Here is a 17,541-nt window from a genome sequence, read left to right as displayed (position 1 = left end):
GAAATAGCGGCCCGTGTTTGTTCATATCTCTGAACGTTCTTATGCTGAGGACTACCTGTAATCTAAAGACTCATGGTGGTGATGTGAGGGGATTAAAGGGGGAAGACGCTTTAGTAGCGCAGCAACAAACTCCTCATGGATTAGGATGAGCGGCTTCTTAAATCTTATGGATTTGATTGTTTGCAGAGGATTTCGTTGTTATTTTCTCCGCCGGGGGGGTGGGGGCGTGGGAATCGAGCATCGTCTTCTTTTTTTTGATTTTCGTATTACTGAAGACGAGGAGGCTCAGACGTAACGATTCGTCAAGTCACCACAACAATGGCTGAAAAGGTCACCGCGATCAATCAGACAGATCTGTTTTGAAGTATCTAGACCCCCCCCCACCATGTGTAAATGGGTGGACTGAAGTGTCCCCCCCACCCACCCTCCGTTTGTGCATGCATCTCCTTTTGTCTGGAAACTTCAGACTCCACTTAAAGGCTGTAAATGTGAATGCACGGAAAAGGATGGAGGACACAAAAGAGGCACATGCATGTTGGGACAGGTTGGTTATTTGTTCTGGAGTTCCCATGTACACCCCCCCCCCACACACACACGCACACACATGCACACACACACACACACACACTAGGAGGCAGCTAAAGCGTAAATAAAGCACAGAACACGCCCGATACATCTTGTAATTTGTAATGGTTTAATTAGCGTGCTAGGAGCTGGGGCTAGTTCGGTCTGTGCACATCCATCCAGCCTGATCCTGCACTGAGGGAGGGGCTCCATTGTCGGCAGTAAATGCCTTCAGTCAGAGGTGTTAGGTTTGATCCAACAGGGAGGGCTCGACGGGTTTACGTGATTGTTGCCTGCTAAGTGAAGCTCATCCTCTCCAGAGGATTCTTTGGTGACATTATGGTGTCTTCATGAAAAACAATGATGAAGGAGGAGGGCGGGGTGGTACAGGGTGGGGGGGGGGGGTACAGGGGTAACCCCTCTGGCTCGGTGCAGCATCGAGTCTGAGCCTGCCGCTCACAGGTGTGATCGGCTTTCAGGCCTCGCTGCATTCTTCTCCCTCATCCTCTCCCTTTCCCTTTTTTTTTTTTGCACACCCCCCCCTTGCTCCCTTCCTCCCCCCATTACGCTCACACAATCCCTCTTTCTCACCGTAATTCATGCCGCTCATCTGCAGTGTTTCCAGGAGAGACAAATTAAAAGGGGATTCTCATATCGCTCTGTCACACTTGAGCCGCGGGCCTCATGAATCACAATAAATTCTATTAAGTGCCGCTCCCTCCGTTTCGCTCCTACCCCCCACCCCCCCGGAGACCTGCCCCCCGTCATGGGTAAACATCTGTGTTTATTTACACAATCACACACCTAACTAACTGAAACCTAAATGTCCTGCACCTCCTGCAGAAGGAATCGTCGGCGCTCATTTGCGATGTCAGAACAGTGGCGGCGTGATTTTCAATTAAACGACTGCAACACGCAGGTTGTAGGGGGGGGGGGGGTCAAGGCCGTCGCTGCTGCTAACGCACGAGACACTGGGTAAGGCAAACGCGTTACGGAGGCTCAGTTAGGCCAAATTTAGCCTCCATGGTTTTACACGCATCAGCTGCGGGACGGCGAAGACTAGCGTCGCTTTGACGTCTGGGTCAGCGATGACTTCATCGCTTTGCGTGTTTTGTTTTTTTTTACAAATCCAGGACGGCGCCCCCGTATGGGTGTAGATGATGCAACACTTTCACCGGAATACACACTTTTCAAGTAAAAAAAAACAACAGCACACGCCGCCTGGTTTCCCTCCAGTGAACCGGGTCACGTGTCTGCTTTCCTGGCTAACTATGGATGTGGCACTAGCTGATGGCAGGCAGTTGTTTTGCCCTCCTCCACCCCCTACTTTACACACACACACACCCCCTGTAAGAAGCTCACCTCTGCCCGTATGCATGCACACCAGTATATAAATTGCTGAATCAGTGTCAGTGATAGAGTAATGGCACGGGAGGCGTCGTAAATTACCGCCGGCGATCCCGGGGCGCAGACACTGGCTGTCGTGTCTGAATGAGCGCCGCGCTCCTGAGCTAATGAATACCTTCATCTGGCCTCGGCAGTCAGCAGATTGCCCCACGTTGATGGATACTGTCAACCCTCCGCCACACCACATTTCATTGCACAATAAACATGGTTGTCAAAACCAACAAAGTGAAATCAATTCATCCTGTACAGTGAGTGCATGCTAAATGAAATGAACGGGGCTCGGCAGCGGCGGAGGTAGTGTATTATTTCTGAATCCGTGAAGGCTTTGGGGAGGGCTTTGAGGGGGAGAAGCATTCCAGGAAGAGAGAGGATGACTAGAAACACTTCTAAACTGTACCAACGGGTACAGAAACAATCTGTAATTTAATTCTATGTTAAAAAGGAAATATCTGGAAATTGAGGACACTTCTAGGTGAGTTAGAAATTTTTTTGTTGGAGAAGAAACCGACAAATCTACTCTAACTTGCATTCACACACACACACACACGCATTTCTCACCATCGCCTCCCACGTGAAGGAAAAGCCTCCGAGGATAATAAACACGGCTGTTTAACCGTTAAACATGAGCCGGGGAAAATCGATTTGCGGGGCTTTTGTGCCGGGAGAAACGGGTTTCCTGGAGGGCAGCTGGACCTCAAACATTCTCAACCAACATATAAAAAAAACCCAACCTTCCAGCACACCTCCGTCTGGATTCCACCCGACGTGTGTGATCGGATGTGGGCTCCGAGGGGCCGACCTCTTCGTCACTTTTCACAAACGATGCAGCAGCGTTTTGGGCGATCGGAGCGGAGTGAGATTTTGCGGACTTTTTTTCCCCATCACTCATTAAGAGTTAGATTTTGTTTATCAGCCGAAATAATAAAAGAAATCAAACCCCAGGTAACGCGTGCCAAGGCTGCTAGAGGAACGGTCTAATGAGAAGGCTTCACATGTGGATGATGAAATATGCATGAGTCATCCCGAGCTTTCTTTTCCAGATTTGAGATCATTAAAGATGTATCGTAGCATATGGAAGGCTTTTTTTGTCTTATTTTTCAAGCCTTGTTTATCAACATGTTTTTGTTTGTTTAAATATTCATACAGCTTTTATTTAATTCTTTCACATCTCACATATAAAAGGAAGCAAATGCGCACGCAAACAGAAATCATTATCAGTCTGATGTACAGTTTAATACTGAGAGAAACTCTCTTATGCTGATTGTGAATGCCCTGATTGAGAAACGGCACTTTGCAGAAATTGCAAAAGTGTGTGTGTGTGTGTGTGTGTGTGTGTGTGTGGTAGAGGAAGTAAGACAGAGGAAGAGGAAAAAGAGTAAAGCAGAGGAATAATTTTAAGAGACTGCCTCAAGTCCCATTTTTGTAATTTATGTTGGCATTCTTGCTCTTTTTATGGACACCATGAATGTCAGATTGAAATGTTTGTGGCCAAGCAGCAACGTGTGAACGCCTGCAGGAAAAATATTTAACTGCCATTGAAATCCAAGGTCTTCTTCTCCATTGGATAGAACAGGACTTAAGTTTAAGAGCACCCCCCCCCCAGCTGACAATGTATTTACTTTTACAGCACATAAACGATAAGATATGTCAAGTCTGGTTGTCCACTCATCCGTGAGGTTCCCTCCTTTCAGAAAGATCTGTGGACCTCACCTGAAAGGAGGTTTACGATGAAGACTTCGCTGATGGCGGTCGATGAAGGAGAGTCCCGAACGTGGCTCGTCATTTAACCGATGTCTTGCCTTGCTGTCTCTCTCTCTCTTCCTGTTGCTGCTCTGGTTGTTGTAGGGTTCAAGGAAATAAATGGCTCTGCAGATAAACCCCAACCCTATTATTGTTGGCCAACAGGAGGCGCTGGATCTACGGAGGCACGAGTCTTCAGGGAAGCCCGGGGAAGGAACAACAACGAGCCTCACATTAAACGGCCGATGAACGCGTTCATGGTGTGGGCGAAGGACGAGCGACGTAAGATCCTCCAGGCTTTCCCTGACATGCACAACTCCAACATAAGCAAGATTTTGGGTAAGCCCTTTCAAATTAAAATACTACTCATTTGAATAATGTCCTTCTCAGATGGTTTAACTTTAGTCTGTAAAGGTAAATGTTTGATTTGCTCTCCAATAAGCAGAGCTGATCTGGTCCCAACTATCTAAAGGAGGAGTGTCGATTACCTCATAAGCCACTGTGCTCTGGGTCACCCCCACCCACAGATGGATTTATAGCCCATCACTCCCACAAGCGTTTGACATGAAAAATGACAGAGGCTAAATGGGTCTTGTCCGTTCAGCGTTGGAGTCCATACATCAACGCTGTTAAAAGTGCTGTCACCCAGCAGCTTGTAGGACACAGAGCTGCAGCGCTAAAACTAAATCTGAATGTTCCCGCAGGCTCCCGGTGGAAGTCCATGTCCAACCAGGACAAGCAGCCGTACTACGAGGAGCAGGCCCGCTTGAGTAAACTCCACCTAGAGAAGTATCCCAACTACAAGTACAAGCCCCGGCCCAAGAGGACCTGCATAATCGACGGGAAGAAGCTCCGCATTGGAGAGTACAAGCAGATGATGCGCTCAAGGAGACAAGAGATGAGGCAGTTCTTCACTGTTGGGTAGGCTTCCAGTCAATAAACGAACCAGCCTGACATGCACACCTGAAGTAGGGGGTAGCAGTAGAAGTTTACAGTCGATGAAACTTCTTCCAGGTGTTCCCAGGTCAGCCATAAGTTTCAGTGACTCTAGAACCTACTATCCAGGACAGCAGCATTCAAGTGTACTTTTGTTTTATGTCGCCAATAAACTGGGTAGTGTTTCTCAACACTTTTAAACGCAGACTGTCAGGAGAACTTGTCTTTTCCCAAATTATTTTCCCAGATCTCAAAAACTGCAAGAATTTGATAAGAAACTGCACACACACTCCAACCTTGTTCTCTTTCCTCTTTTAAAGGAATGTTTGCATCAAATTCTATTTCCTCTTTTGCTTCTTACATCCAGACAGCCGCCGCAGCTTCCTATAACTACCAGCGCCAGTATGGTCTACCCCGGAGCCATCACCATGGCGACCACCACGCCCTCGCCTCAGATGACGTCGGAGTGCTCGAGCGCCTCGGCGAGTCCGGAGCCGTCTATCCCTGTCATTCAGAGCACCTATAACATGAAGCTAGAGCCCAACGCCATGGGAAACAGTGAGCCGGTCAACGGCGAGGACGAGATGGACATGTATGAGGATTTCGAGGACGAGCCCAAATCAGACTATAGTAGTGAAAATGACACGCAAGAGCCAGTCAACGCCAACTGAGACCTCCGCCGTCCAACAGGCCAACGTGGACGCCACGACAAAGCAGGACGGTGGCCAGAGGGCTGACCCAAGGGAGCGAAAGAGCAAAATAAAACGACACCACAAAGGTTTTCAAAATGTTCAGATTAACAATAGTTTATCACATAGGAGCCAGCATGCCGACGTGGCTTCGTCTGAATCAAAAGCTATTTGGTCTTAAGTGTTTCTTAACGTGTGTGAAGCAGTTTGGTTGTGGTAATTTCATTTTTTTTTTATCACATTGTTTATTGTTTTCATTTGATCATGGACATTGACACAAATATGTAATTGCCAAGAACTGAAGATGGAACTTGAAATTTAATATTTGATATTAACCTATAATTCTTAGACATTTGCCATGTTTTTCATCTTCAATTAGGTGATTTTGATATATTGCATAACTGTTCAAGATGGGAATAATATTCTCACTCAGGTATAGTGTGCCAGCCAACAGCTTGTGAATGTTTTTAATTAAAATTCAATGATTACCAGTACAAAATATCTTAAAATTCATACAGAGTGGAGTAATTCCAAGTTACTCAAAAAGAAAATAACATTATATTATTATTATTTGTATTATTATTAGAGTTTTTTTTGTTATCAATATTATTCAGAATGCATTTAGTGCAGAAGTGCCAAACATTTCAAGTCATTTTAAAAATCTAAGTCTTTTGGGAGAGACTTTGTGAGTCTTGGACAATCTCTTGATCTCGTACTACGGCTTCATGATTCCATTCTTTTTTAATTCGCCCTGACAGAATCCACACATGAAACTCAGGAACACAGACGCAGCGGGCTCTGCAGGAGGTTACAGTGTGGAACATTTTTGGGTGGTAGCTTGAGATGCTAGCTATTCTCCAGGGAGTCCAATGCAGTGATCATCGGTGAAACCGGTCAGTCTTTACCGTCCCTTCTCCTTGCACACCGTGGTATCCTCAACTCTTTTTCCAGCATCCCAGTCTGACTCACCAAGTTCTTAATCAGTGCTTGTAATAACGCCAGAATGCTAACGGGACAAGGGCCTCCAATCTGTGGGATTGGAAGCACAGGCAAAAAGGCAGCTTTGGGGGCATTACAATCTCAAATTGATGTTGTTCAATGTGTGGTGGCAGTATGCTCCGCTGAACACTTTGGCCTCATTCAGACTGCAAGTTTAAAGTCTTAGGTCTTAGAACTCCTTTTTTTTCAATCCTAATTCTTTTTCGACATTGTAAATCTTAAATTGACACTAAGAAGTCTTAAATCGGAGCACGGAAGAGTGATTACTGCTGTAGTCTTAAGAGGTTTGTGAGGATATTATGAACCGGATTGAGAGGCTAAAATATCTTTAAATTACCTTGTCATAGAAACACAACAGGCGGAACTTAAAAATGGATTTTTGTTGCTCAAAATCTTATCCTGTCACCCTTGAGCCTTATGTTTTAATAATCTCATCGGCTTTGGAATGCACTTGGGGCAACATGTGAGAACAGACACAAGGGGCACAAAGCCTCCACCCTAGGCCTTGATGTTGGGACTCAGATCCTCTTTACAAGGCAGAAGGTCTAAGTGGCTCCCCTCCTTGCCCTGCCCTGCCCTGCCCTGCTCTGACCCCTGCCTGTGGCAACCTCAGCACCCAGGGGGCGCCATCTGGCTCGGATGAGGAGGAAACACTTGCAAGGAAAGGGAAACAATAAAAATGGGGAGCGGGAGTCATTGTGCTCTCCATCAAAGTAGCGGCGGTGAGGCCTCCGCGGTGCTCCCACCCCGTCCCAATCACCGGGCGCTGGCGAGCAGATGGAACAAGTACATCAAGCTGTGGGGGATTATTAAAATGACTGACGATTGGGTATCATCTGAAACAAGGCATTATTAATGCATGAGTCCAGCTACTTCCCCTCCCATGCCCTTGAACCTGTCCGTTTCAGAAAGTAGAGAGTTGTGTTGAAAAGGCCTGAATGGCTGGTTTCTGGATTGAAGTGGCTAAGATTCCACCCACTGCTGGTCACTGCATTTCCCTCCCAGCTCTTATTGGTACAGATGGTTCTTTATATCTTAAGCACTCATATCTACTGTACACTTACGGTCTTATTCTCAGCGCTGGCTTCTATTGTTTCTACTTTTTAATCACCCCATCAATAATTGCTCTTTTTTTCCCCATCACATCTTTTTGTATAATTTTGAGGCACAAGATATTTTAAGGATGAACAACGACATCAACAAAAAACAAGTGGATTTCCATTCAAGTCAACCCGTTTGGTCTTTTTAAGCTGTTCGCTCCTGTTTGCCGGTGGTCAGATTGATTTGTATGTGACTGTAAATATTTTCTTGACCACGCCACACTGCTCTGGTGGGCTGGTAGTTTAAAAAAAAACCCAACAACAACAAGGTCTCTTCACCGAACTGAAACTTGACTGTGCTTAAAGAGCAAAAGAAAAAAAAATGGAAAAAAATAACGGAAAAAACGACAAGAACTCACAAGGAGACAATATTTCATAAGTGTTACAAGCACTGGATATAAATTGTATTTTTATCAATTCTGATTAATGTGAAGCTGTTTGAGGAAAAACACCCCGAATGAACAAAATTCCCCCGTCGGACTCAAGTGGGTTTGCTCTCACAGTTGCCAGATTTTTAGACATTTTGTTTGTCTACTTATTTTTTGTTTATTTATGCAAGGACACGTAAGATGAATGAATATTTTCTTTAAACGTGAGGGCTGCCTAGGGGAGAGACTCAGCACAAGAAATGTGAGCAGAACATTTAACAGCAGGCTGGTTTGGCCTTCAAAAAAACCTGACTTCGGTGTATATTGTATTTGAAACTGTCGACTATCAGCATATTGTATTTATTAGCCACTGCTGGCTCTAAAATCTCAGCAACAAACAATCAGAAATGGGGGGAAAAAAATCGCAAATTTGAGATAAAAAACAACAACTTTTTTTTCCCATGAATTCACCATCTCATTAGGTTTTATTGTAAATATAACATAGGAAATATATTTTTGTCCATTAGTGAAGTATAAGTTATGTATTTGGCTGGTCTATTTTATTTGATTTTTTTTTCTTGTTTTATTTTTGTATGTGGTTTCATATTTTTAAAACCTGACAAGTCACTGTACCTCATGTAGATGCAGAGTTTTTCTGCTTATTGGAAGAGAGCAGTATTTAATCCGACACAAAGAGAAGCAACTTGTTTGCTTATGTTTGGATAATCCCACCCCTCCTCCCCTTCTCCATCCCATACTCAGAGAACCAATCAAATAAAAGCTCTACTCAGACTTGTCGGCGTAGAGAAGTTGTCCATAAAGGTACTCGTTCAAACAAGCACTTGATGTATAATAGTTAATGAATCATCTTGCCAATCATGACACAATCTAAATGGTATGCTCTATATCTGTGTTTTGTGTTTTACTACAGCCCTCATAGTATTTGGCAAAACTTCCTCATGAGGAGCTGACAACGTCCTGAAATCCTGCATGCACGCTCACGTCTTCATGAACGATTGTTTTTCTGATGGGTGGGAGCGTGCAAAATATTTATTTAAATGTGGAAAAATGCACAAACATTGTGCGTTCGTCGTCTTCTTCTTCTTCTTTGTTAATTCTCTCATGTTTTTGCGCGTAGCCGATTTTTTAATGTTCACAACTATCCAGTCCCCTTCCCCTCCCCTCAAAATGTTTTCTCTGTCATGGAAACGGTTTCAATGAAATAGACAAAAGCCTTCAAAGCTGTCTCGACATTACTTACTGTAATTTCTTCTTCTTTTATTTTCTTTTTTTTTTGTCTGAATTTTGTGATGTATATGGTGGGAATGTTCTCTGTGTTAATTTAATCAGCACAATTCACTGACATGCTGGACTGACATGCTAGCTGCTGTTCAGAAGTGTAAAAGTTGTCGTTCGGGGCAACATTTAAAGTTGTCTTTGGTACTTTTTTGCTTTTTAGAGTCGTCTCTCAAGCAACACTGTGTGTGGCTCTTCTATCACTGGAGCCATTATTTTGAAATTGCTGGCAGCCTGATACAATTTTCTGCGTAGAAATATTTCCCCTCGCCCCCCCCCCCTGGCAGGTACCTAGGCCCACGGCAAGTTTTGTTTGGGTGTTATTAGAGAAAATGAAATACATAGTGTCTGTTGCTGCTTAAAAAAAGTTTATGTCTGAATATGTAAATAGTTTATCATAATATCTTGTACAGTCCAATGTAAAGTTTTTAATTCAACTTAAAAAAAAAATGTTGCCATCACATTTGTGTTCACATTCTTCTTTACACAGTACAATAGATCAATTATTTGCTAGGGCTATTATTGTTAAAAAGAAAAAAAAAATGTTACTAAATTTTTATTTTTATTTTTTATGTCTGTTTTGTTTTTGCTCGGCTTCAAAGTGTACACCAGCAAGTCTTTGGTTTCCATGTGCAGTATTGACGTGAGGTAAACTTAAGGTGAATAATTTTACCGTGGTGTGTGTGGAGAGCCATCTCCGCGGCTTTGGTAGTATTAATACACTATATCAAGTAAAAACAAACCGCTCAGCGACACGTTCAGGTGCGCCCCAGCACTGTAGGAATGTGCATACGCGAGTAAATTACCCCCACAGGATCAATTCAGTCCAACTTTTTAATTTAGCACCATTTTCTGTATGTCTCAGTCCATCGTCACGATACAACAGTGGGATGAATAACTGCCTGTCTAAGCTCATTTACCTCAAGAATTTCCTCCTTTTCTGTGAGAGACAAAATATTGTGTTACAGAAAACTTCTCCCATCACTCCATCTTTTGTACTGCTGTTGACACAAATTAAAAAGACGTTTTGTTTTAAGATCTGAGCGATTACTTTTATTGTGGAAGCATTTGTCCCATGATTTCCTGCTTTTTCCAAACAGTGTCGGCTTGTTTTAGTTCATTTAAAGATGCGTATCCATTACAACACACAATGAAAATACTGCGTAAAAATATTACACCATCAAATTTTCATTATCCTTTGTGTACAATTACAAAAAAAATTAGAACGAACTCTACAGGAGGTTCTTCGCATTTACAGGTAAGTGAAGCTGGAAAATTTAAGCAGACATTGAATGCACCTATTTTTATCGTTAGCTAGCAATAACGGCAGCATTAACGTCTCGGCTTGCATCAAGTGGGTTTTAAGTACCAGTAATGGGATATAACTCGTTAAAAAACGCTGAGTGATAAGGCTCTAAACCTGCTCGTGATGGGATATGCTGGGTAGTGGCAACTCCATTTATTGTATTTTTTTGGAAACATAACTTTTTCCGTTGAGAAGTTTCCACAATTTTAAAGACAAATATCGTATTTCTGACATTTACACACTTGTCAAAAACCACCGCTACATTCCTGTAAAGTTTCCCGCCGCTTGTTGCTTTGAAATGCAGCTTTGAAGTTGGCAGATGAATCTTTTCTTTTCTAAAAACCGGGACCCGAACGCATCGCGGCGTTCGTCACCAGATAAAAACCGAGTACTATACCTGTCGTCGTCAGCCGAGTTCAAAGTGCTCGCTGTTTTGTTTTGAACAGTTCAATTTGCAGATGGCGGAGGCCGCGATAGCTACGGCAGGTGAGGATGATGACTCATCACCGCCGAAGCCTTCGTGGTCAGATTCAAGTCCATGTTGGAGATGACTGAATGTAGAACAGATTTAAACTTCCTGCAGGAAACATTAATTACAGATTTATTCACAGCAGTGATGTTTAAATCAAAAAGATAGTTAACTCCTTAATGATAACTATTACTTCTGAATGACTCAACGTGGTTTTAATGTAAACGACCTTTAACTGGCACCAGGGTCATTTTTGGGACCGTCCCTTTATTTTTTTTGTCTTACTTTGCATGTTTTGCATGTTTTTATTGTTTAGCGCAGCCGCACCTAGCGGTAATGTTAGCTGCTATAACCACCATGTTGGTTGGTGGAGGTTATTGTCGATTAATATTCAAAAAGTGCAAAATGACTAGCCAACAGTATTTGTTTGACAAGCCGGTCCTTACAGGAAACAATACTCATAGAGGAACAGAGAATATTTAAACCTATTATCGTCCTCATTACATCTTTTATTCAGTCAACACTTTACAAAAACGTAACAATACTGATACCCTGGCACACAAAAATAAAAAAGTAAGAGTAAAAAAAATTGATGCTGGCTTCTTATAAACATCCAGTTTATCAGATTTAAACCAAACTGTGTTTTTATTCGTCGGCTATCTCTGTGGTTTAGTACAAGAAAAATGCACGTGTTGGGGTTGAGGTTCCTTGACCTCCTGTGAGCAAACATTCAGACAGGAAGGTTTCGTGTGTGTGTGTGTGTGTGTGTGTTTGTTTCGTGCCAAAGCCGGAGGTCATCTTGAGAACTGTACACCCAGACCACGTCCATCATCCTGCTCTGGACGTCTGCCATCTATTGCTCATTATCTTCATAATTATTTGGAGTTCAACACTCGCTTCATTTAAACAACAACAACAACAAAACATTGACAGTGTTATCTTCACACACTTCACTGATTTACAGTATTTACACCTCTAGAAAGAGGAAAAAAATCAATAGACAGTGAGAAGTAAAATCTTTTTAAACATTTGGGGAAGCCGATTGGTCGCCCTCATCAATCTCGGGGTGTTTTACCGCCGGCTGCAGGCTGCCTTCCCAGGAGCATATGAAAGCTCCGGTTTAACTGCAGGCCCCGTCATGGATGTCTGTGTAAGCATTCTCCAGCAGAGGATGGAAAACCCGACACACACCTCTGCACAGTAAATCTGATAGTGATTTTCCGAGCCTGCAAGACAATTAATGGCACGGAGAATCTCCGCGCATCCGTCTACGTATTGTCTGAATGAAGCTGTAACACTGCTGAACTGCTGTTAGCGATGGGTTCTGCTTTAGCACTACAAACCCAATGAGAGGTCGGGGTAAAAGACCAGGAAAAGAGGGGAGGTGGGGGGACTATTTGGAGCGCTGCCGCCGTCTGTGAGTGGCCTGTTTGGATTAACTGTCACTGTTGTGCAAAGATGTGTATGTTTGAAGATTGGATAATAATTAATACAGCGATGCTGTCGCCGAGCGGCGGGGCTGCTATTTCACTACTCCGATGACTAAACACCGGCAGGACGCGGAGCAGCGAGGAGAGCCCAGAACAATATTTTACTCATTTGGAAATGTCAGATGCTGCAGCCCGTCGGACCGGACAAATCCGTCAGACGGCACCGCTTCACCGTGAGCAGCTGTTATTTATCTGATTCTCTCATTACAGTTGACTCATGGCTTCTCTGCAGAGGTTCTTCCGAGCTTAGGTTCGGCTCTCCCTGGTTAGCAGATGCAGGAAAAACCTGTCCGGTCATTTCCTGATTTTCCACCGCGGTAATTATTTTAAATTTGTTATAAATAGATGCATTCTTCTTTAACTTATTTGCCGTTTTCCACCTCATTCCGATCTATCGCTCAGGTCAAAGGAAGGAATTTGGGATTGATCTCCGGAGTCATCAAACATGCACAGAAGAACAGCGTGGAAGAACAGCCCAGACCCCTTTGCGATGCTTTAATCCTTCGAGGTGAAGGACTTAGGAAATCTTGCTAATTTCACAGATGGTTTAAAATAGATTAGTGTGGAGTAGCAGCTCCCGGAGAAGCGCTGACCCACCAGGCTCCCTGTGCGGTTGCCAAAACCCTGCGCCTGATGCTCAGGAGTGCCTTCCAAAAGTCCTGCAAGGTTAAACACAAACTTGAGCATCCTTGTTGTCGGCTTTCCCACATCTTGCACAAACCTACTTTTCTCCGGTTGCGCGCTTTGAAAAGGTTCGTTTGTCGTTAATCTTTTGTGAGCCTCTATTTATGACGACTTGTTTGAGGTCTTTCTGAATTTAGATTTTAAAGGTTTCAATATCTAAAATCATTGTTCTTTACTCCTTAAGTTAATCGTCTAGATTGTTTTTCACCTTGGAATTTGTGGCCTTGGAAAATACGACTTTGTTGCTGTGTGGATTTAACAATTCACTGCTGGACAAGAAGTTTTATTTTGAAATTCACGAGGCCCCTCTGGCCAGAGAGACTATTCTTCCTTGTGACTCGATGTTCTTTCTCGTTAGACATTTTGTACAAAGCAATCAGAGGCCAATTTTTGTAGTGGAATAAAGGATCAGACTCTGCGTGGTATTCTGATGAGGCCAAGCCTGCTGCTAAAGCTGGGCAATGTCCGAGCGGCCCTGACAAAAAATCTGGAATGGTTGGAAAGGCCCCGCTTAGAGTTCGTACGGGAAGACAATGGCACAGGATGAGGAGCTCGACGTGGCTTTGTTGGACTTGTCATTCTTTAGGAGAGCCTAGGAACCATCCGAATGTTATTTGTGCTGTTTTGACCCATATTTGGGACAGCTTTCACAAAGCCTTTGTGATGGGGTTGAAACAATAGAGGGGGCGCATTCACAAGAGGGACAGGCCGGAATTCTAGCCAAAGCGGTTTGGATCTGCTTCGCCGAAATGGCTCGACTCCAAAAGCAAAAGCAAAAAGCGACAAAAGCAAATAACGGATGTGGAAACTGACAAAGCAAAAGATTTTAGATTACAATTTAAAACTGAGGAGACAATATGTGACCTCTAAGCGTCGGGTTTATTTTGAAAAACGAATCCGAGAGGGAGATACATCACAGGGATTGTTTTACAGGAGAACAGGAGAAGGGGAGGGGGGGCTGCGTCTCCTTGCTAAAATGTATTTCTGTCCATGCAAATCAACTGGATTTACTGAGCAGTTGTTTCCAACACTGGGTTGCTAAATGAACTTTTGAAAATCCACACGGGACAGTATTTCAGAAAAAGTCATTTTGCATAATGTTTCACATCACCGCACCTCCTTAGTGCATTTGTCCTCCAAAGCATTCAAATGCATTTCTGACAGGGGGGGGGGACGGGGGACGGAAAGGAAAGAATAAATGTGTCATGTTTTATTTTTCTTTTCGTTTTTTTTTTTTTATAAAAATCCTCTGCTCCCTTAGCTTTTTTTTTTTTTTTTTTAAAGAATTTAACAAACATAAAAGATTTCTTTCTCGGAATACGCGGCATTCTCTCAAAGCTATTACTCAGTGCTCTCATGCATATGTGAATTACATACCTTTATAAATATGTAAATGTTGCAAGAATGCCTCATTAATTAGTAATTCATGCATTTTTCACAAGCGCAACACTTTTGCGGCGCAGTGCAGCCTGACGAACTATCAGCCGGAAGTTAAAAAAGGGATTCATCATCACGTTTCAGAGGTTTTGAGCTACATCTGTAATTTGTGTAATTCAATGAATATGATTTGTGTATTGCAGCTGTCTCATAATATGATCTATGGATTCCTACTTGGAATCTGCAAGTACACTTATAAAGTTAATGGGCATATTCCTCCGTGTGGATGTTTGCTTACATTATATTCTGCTTGAAATATTAAAAAGTGAGTCTCAAAATTATTTTTCCATGTGTGTCCTATTTGATGTACTAACTGTCATTTTCTTTTTCTTTAAAGGCAGTCGTGAATGAGAATGAAAAGAACTTCTAGTGCGGCGCTGGCTGACGCTTCAATCTTCCCTTTGTGCGAAAAAGATTCAACATTTATTTCTTATTTGAATTTTGAATGCCAGAATGTCGGAGTAGCGCAGGTGAGAAGGAACGAAGAAATGATTTAGATTGTAGGTTTAAACTTCCTGCAGTATCCTGACTGTGAATAGAAATAATATCTACGTGACAATCAGGGTTCTGTTCCCTGAAGTCAAATAAAACTTTTCAGAAAATTATGCAGCATTTATTGTGTCTCTGTCGACAAAACTGTGTGCAACTTGTTCAGCTTTGATATTAACTTCAATAAACCACAACCGTGTATAGAATGGGTGTCAAACTTATTTTCAACATAATGACTGTCCTCAAAGGGCCAGATGTAACTTATAAATGTAACTAAATCTAACTACAAGTACCGTGTTTTCCGCATTATAAGGCGCACCTAAAAGCCTAAAATTTTCTCATAATCCCATAGTTAAAAACATGATCGCTGAAAAAAAGCCGGCAGTCTGGCCGCCAGTCATGCCGCACTCCGCCACCAGAGGAGCCCCCTCACAGGGCACTCGGGCCCACGCCCCCTAACAACGGTAGTCAAGGGGCGTCACCGAAGTCCCGGCTCTGACTGAGCTGCTCTCAGACGGTAGAGCAGACTGTAGGAGCACCGGTGATTATGTAGCAAAACATAAGGAACTTTCAACAATTCTATTAATAAAGTTTGACTGACTGACTGATCTCAGTATTTACTAACTATTTGGCGTCGGAAATAACCCACTTTAAACTTAATTGGTCTAAAAAATATCATTGTGCTGTCATCTGGAATCTAGTGACGGTCCATTCTGTTAGTCTGTGGAAACACACGGAGAAACTGGCATAAAGGTGAATGAAAGACCCTCAAAGCTGAACTTCCAGCCTTTTCTGGAATTTCAAGAGTGGAGTCACTGCTAGACAAAGGTGCCAACGGGTGTGCTGCAACTGATTTACAAATGTAGTTGATAGCTCTGGGGGGGAGGCGGAGGGGCGCATTCAGGCTTGTGTTTTCTGTCTGCAGCGACGTGCTGTGAGATTCACGGCGGTGAGACACCGACGTTAAAGTCAGCTCTAGGAGTAAAACACAACAGATTTGCCAGTAAATTAGCTGCCTGACATTAAAAACTAGTTAAATATTTGTTTAGGAAACACAGCAGCAAATAGCTGCACCTCACCTCCGACTGGACTACCGATCTATCGAAACAATATTTAATTAATAAACGAAGACGAACGTCGGAGCTTAAATATCTGATTCGAACTTCAGATCAGGAAATAATCCGCTCTGTTCGCACTGACTGCACTCGTAATGAATTTCACCAGTTTTTAATGTCAGGTTTTTAATATGCGTGTTGACTTCTTTCTAAGATGGCAAAGTGATCAAGTGATCAGGTTTCCTTGATGAGGCTCAGAATGGCTTATTGACATAACAATAGGGGCCATTCAAAGGTAGACAGGAAGTCATGAATGCAATCATGACTGCATGAGCAGCACGGCTCTATCTAGTGGACGGATTGCGCAACTACAGCCGCTGCAGTTTATCAAAGTTTTATTTATTTTTTATTGTGTGCGCCTTATAATCCGGTGCGCCATGTATATGAAATAAATTATAAAACAAGCAAATTATTGAGGGTGTGCCTTATAGTCCGGTGCGCCTTATAGTGCGGAAAATACTGTAATATAAAATAAATGTAAAATAAGTAACAGTTACACAGAAAAAAACATGTTTGTTTGTTCGTCTGTTCTAACAAATCCTTTTAATTTGTCAGGTTACTAAACCCACAGAACTCCATCAATCAAGGATCAAACTATCAATCAATAAAGAAAAATATCATCAAACACAAGTTAGGACATTAACTTTGTTCACAACGTTTTTGTCGGAGTTAAATGGGCTGAATTACTGCATTGTGGGAAATGTAGTTTTGTTCAAAGCACACTTTTGACCTATTTATTTTTAGACACTCTGACCTTTTATGCTCTCGCACAAAAAATCACGTGGAGGGCCACATTTGGCCCCCGAGCCTTGAGTCTGATAATGGTTTGTGCTGTATGGTCATATTGGGGGGCTTTACTGCATGTGTGGCTTTAAAATGTGCCCTATTGTTAAATAATTACCACAATCAGGACACTTTCCTCCCCATTCAGAGAGACAGAGTGCTGATCCAGTATATTGCATGAATTTAACATGAATGCATAGAGGCAGAAGGAGTCGTGGATTAAAAGCTGCTACCTTACGGAAGAGGCCGCTTTGTTCCTGCCTCCTGATTGGTACAGATATATATTTATGTAAATGTGTAGAGGGGGAAGTCTCTTTGTTGTAAACATGACTGTACTCAGAGGAAAGTGCGCCAAGGGACGTTCAAGAAGTAAATGGAAAGCGGGGTGGGGGGCGCTAAAGAAACAAACAAATGTGTGAAGCGTTAAATCTTTCATCTGGTTTGTTCACATAAAACTGTCAGTTTTTAAGGCAAGACTGTTTGTAATTCACAGGGTATAATCACCAATTAATAGTGATCAATATGCTAATGATCAGGGTTCGGATCGGCGGATAGATCGACCGGGTGTTGCACACAGCTGTTGTTGTCTGGTGTGTGATTGTCGAGACAATCCAAAAGTCCTCTGAGAAATGAGAACGCGGAATTTAAACTTTTATGACCGTTTTGGAA

The 17,541-nt window shown here is 42.8% G+C and overlaps 1 protein-coding gene and 1 long non-coding RNA gene across 6 annotated transcripts in view; both read left to right on the top strand.

Annotated features, from left to right (window-relative positions):
- Positions 1–10,135, top strand: part of sox6 (SRY-box transcription factor 6) — a 117,708-nt gene extending 107,573 nt beyond the window's left edge. For 3 of the 5 annotated variants that reach the window (XM_068314270.1, XM_068314269.1, XM_068314268.1), the window contains 3 exons: positions 3,817–4,050; positions 4,416–4,632; positions 5,015–10,135. In XM_068314270.1, the coding sequence (XP_068170371.1) occupies positions 3,817–4,050; positions 4,416–4,632; positions 5,015–5,318 (755 nt within the window). In that variant the 3' untranslated portion in view covers positions 5,319–10,135. The remainder of the gene's footprint in view (positions 1–3,816; positions 4,051–4,415; positions 4,633–5,014) is intronic. The other 2 variants (XM_068314272.1, XM_068314271.1) reach the window with 1 other exon arrangement.
- Positions 10,136–12,415: 2,280 nt separating this feature from the next.
- On the top strand, positions 12,416–16,717 carry LOC137594586 (uncharacterized). Its single transcript, XR_011035276.1, has 3 exons — positions 12,416–12,537; positions 14,823–14,955; positions 16,645–16,717. It is a non-coding gene; the product is annotated as an uncharacterized lncRNA (long non-coding RNA).
- Positions 16,718–17,541: the final 824 nt, after the last annotated feature.

The sequence above is a fragment of the Antennarius striatus genome, chromosome 1 (genome assembly GCF_040054535.1).
Source record: "Antennarius striatus isolate MH-2024 chromosome 1, ASM4005453v1, whole genome shotgun sequence".
NCBI lineage: Eukaryota > Metazoa > Chordata > Actinopteri > Lophiiformes > Antennariidae > Antennarius > Antennarius striatus.
Note: the sequence above shows the minus strand (reverse complement) of the source record. Positions and strands in the feature narration are given on the sequence as shown.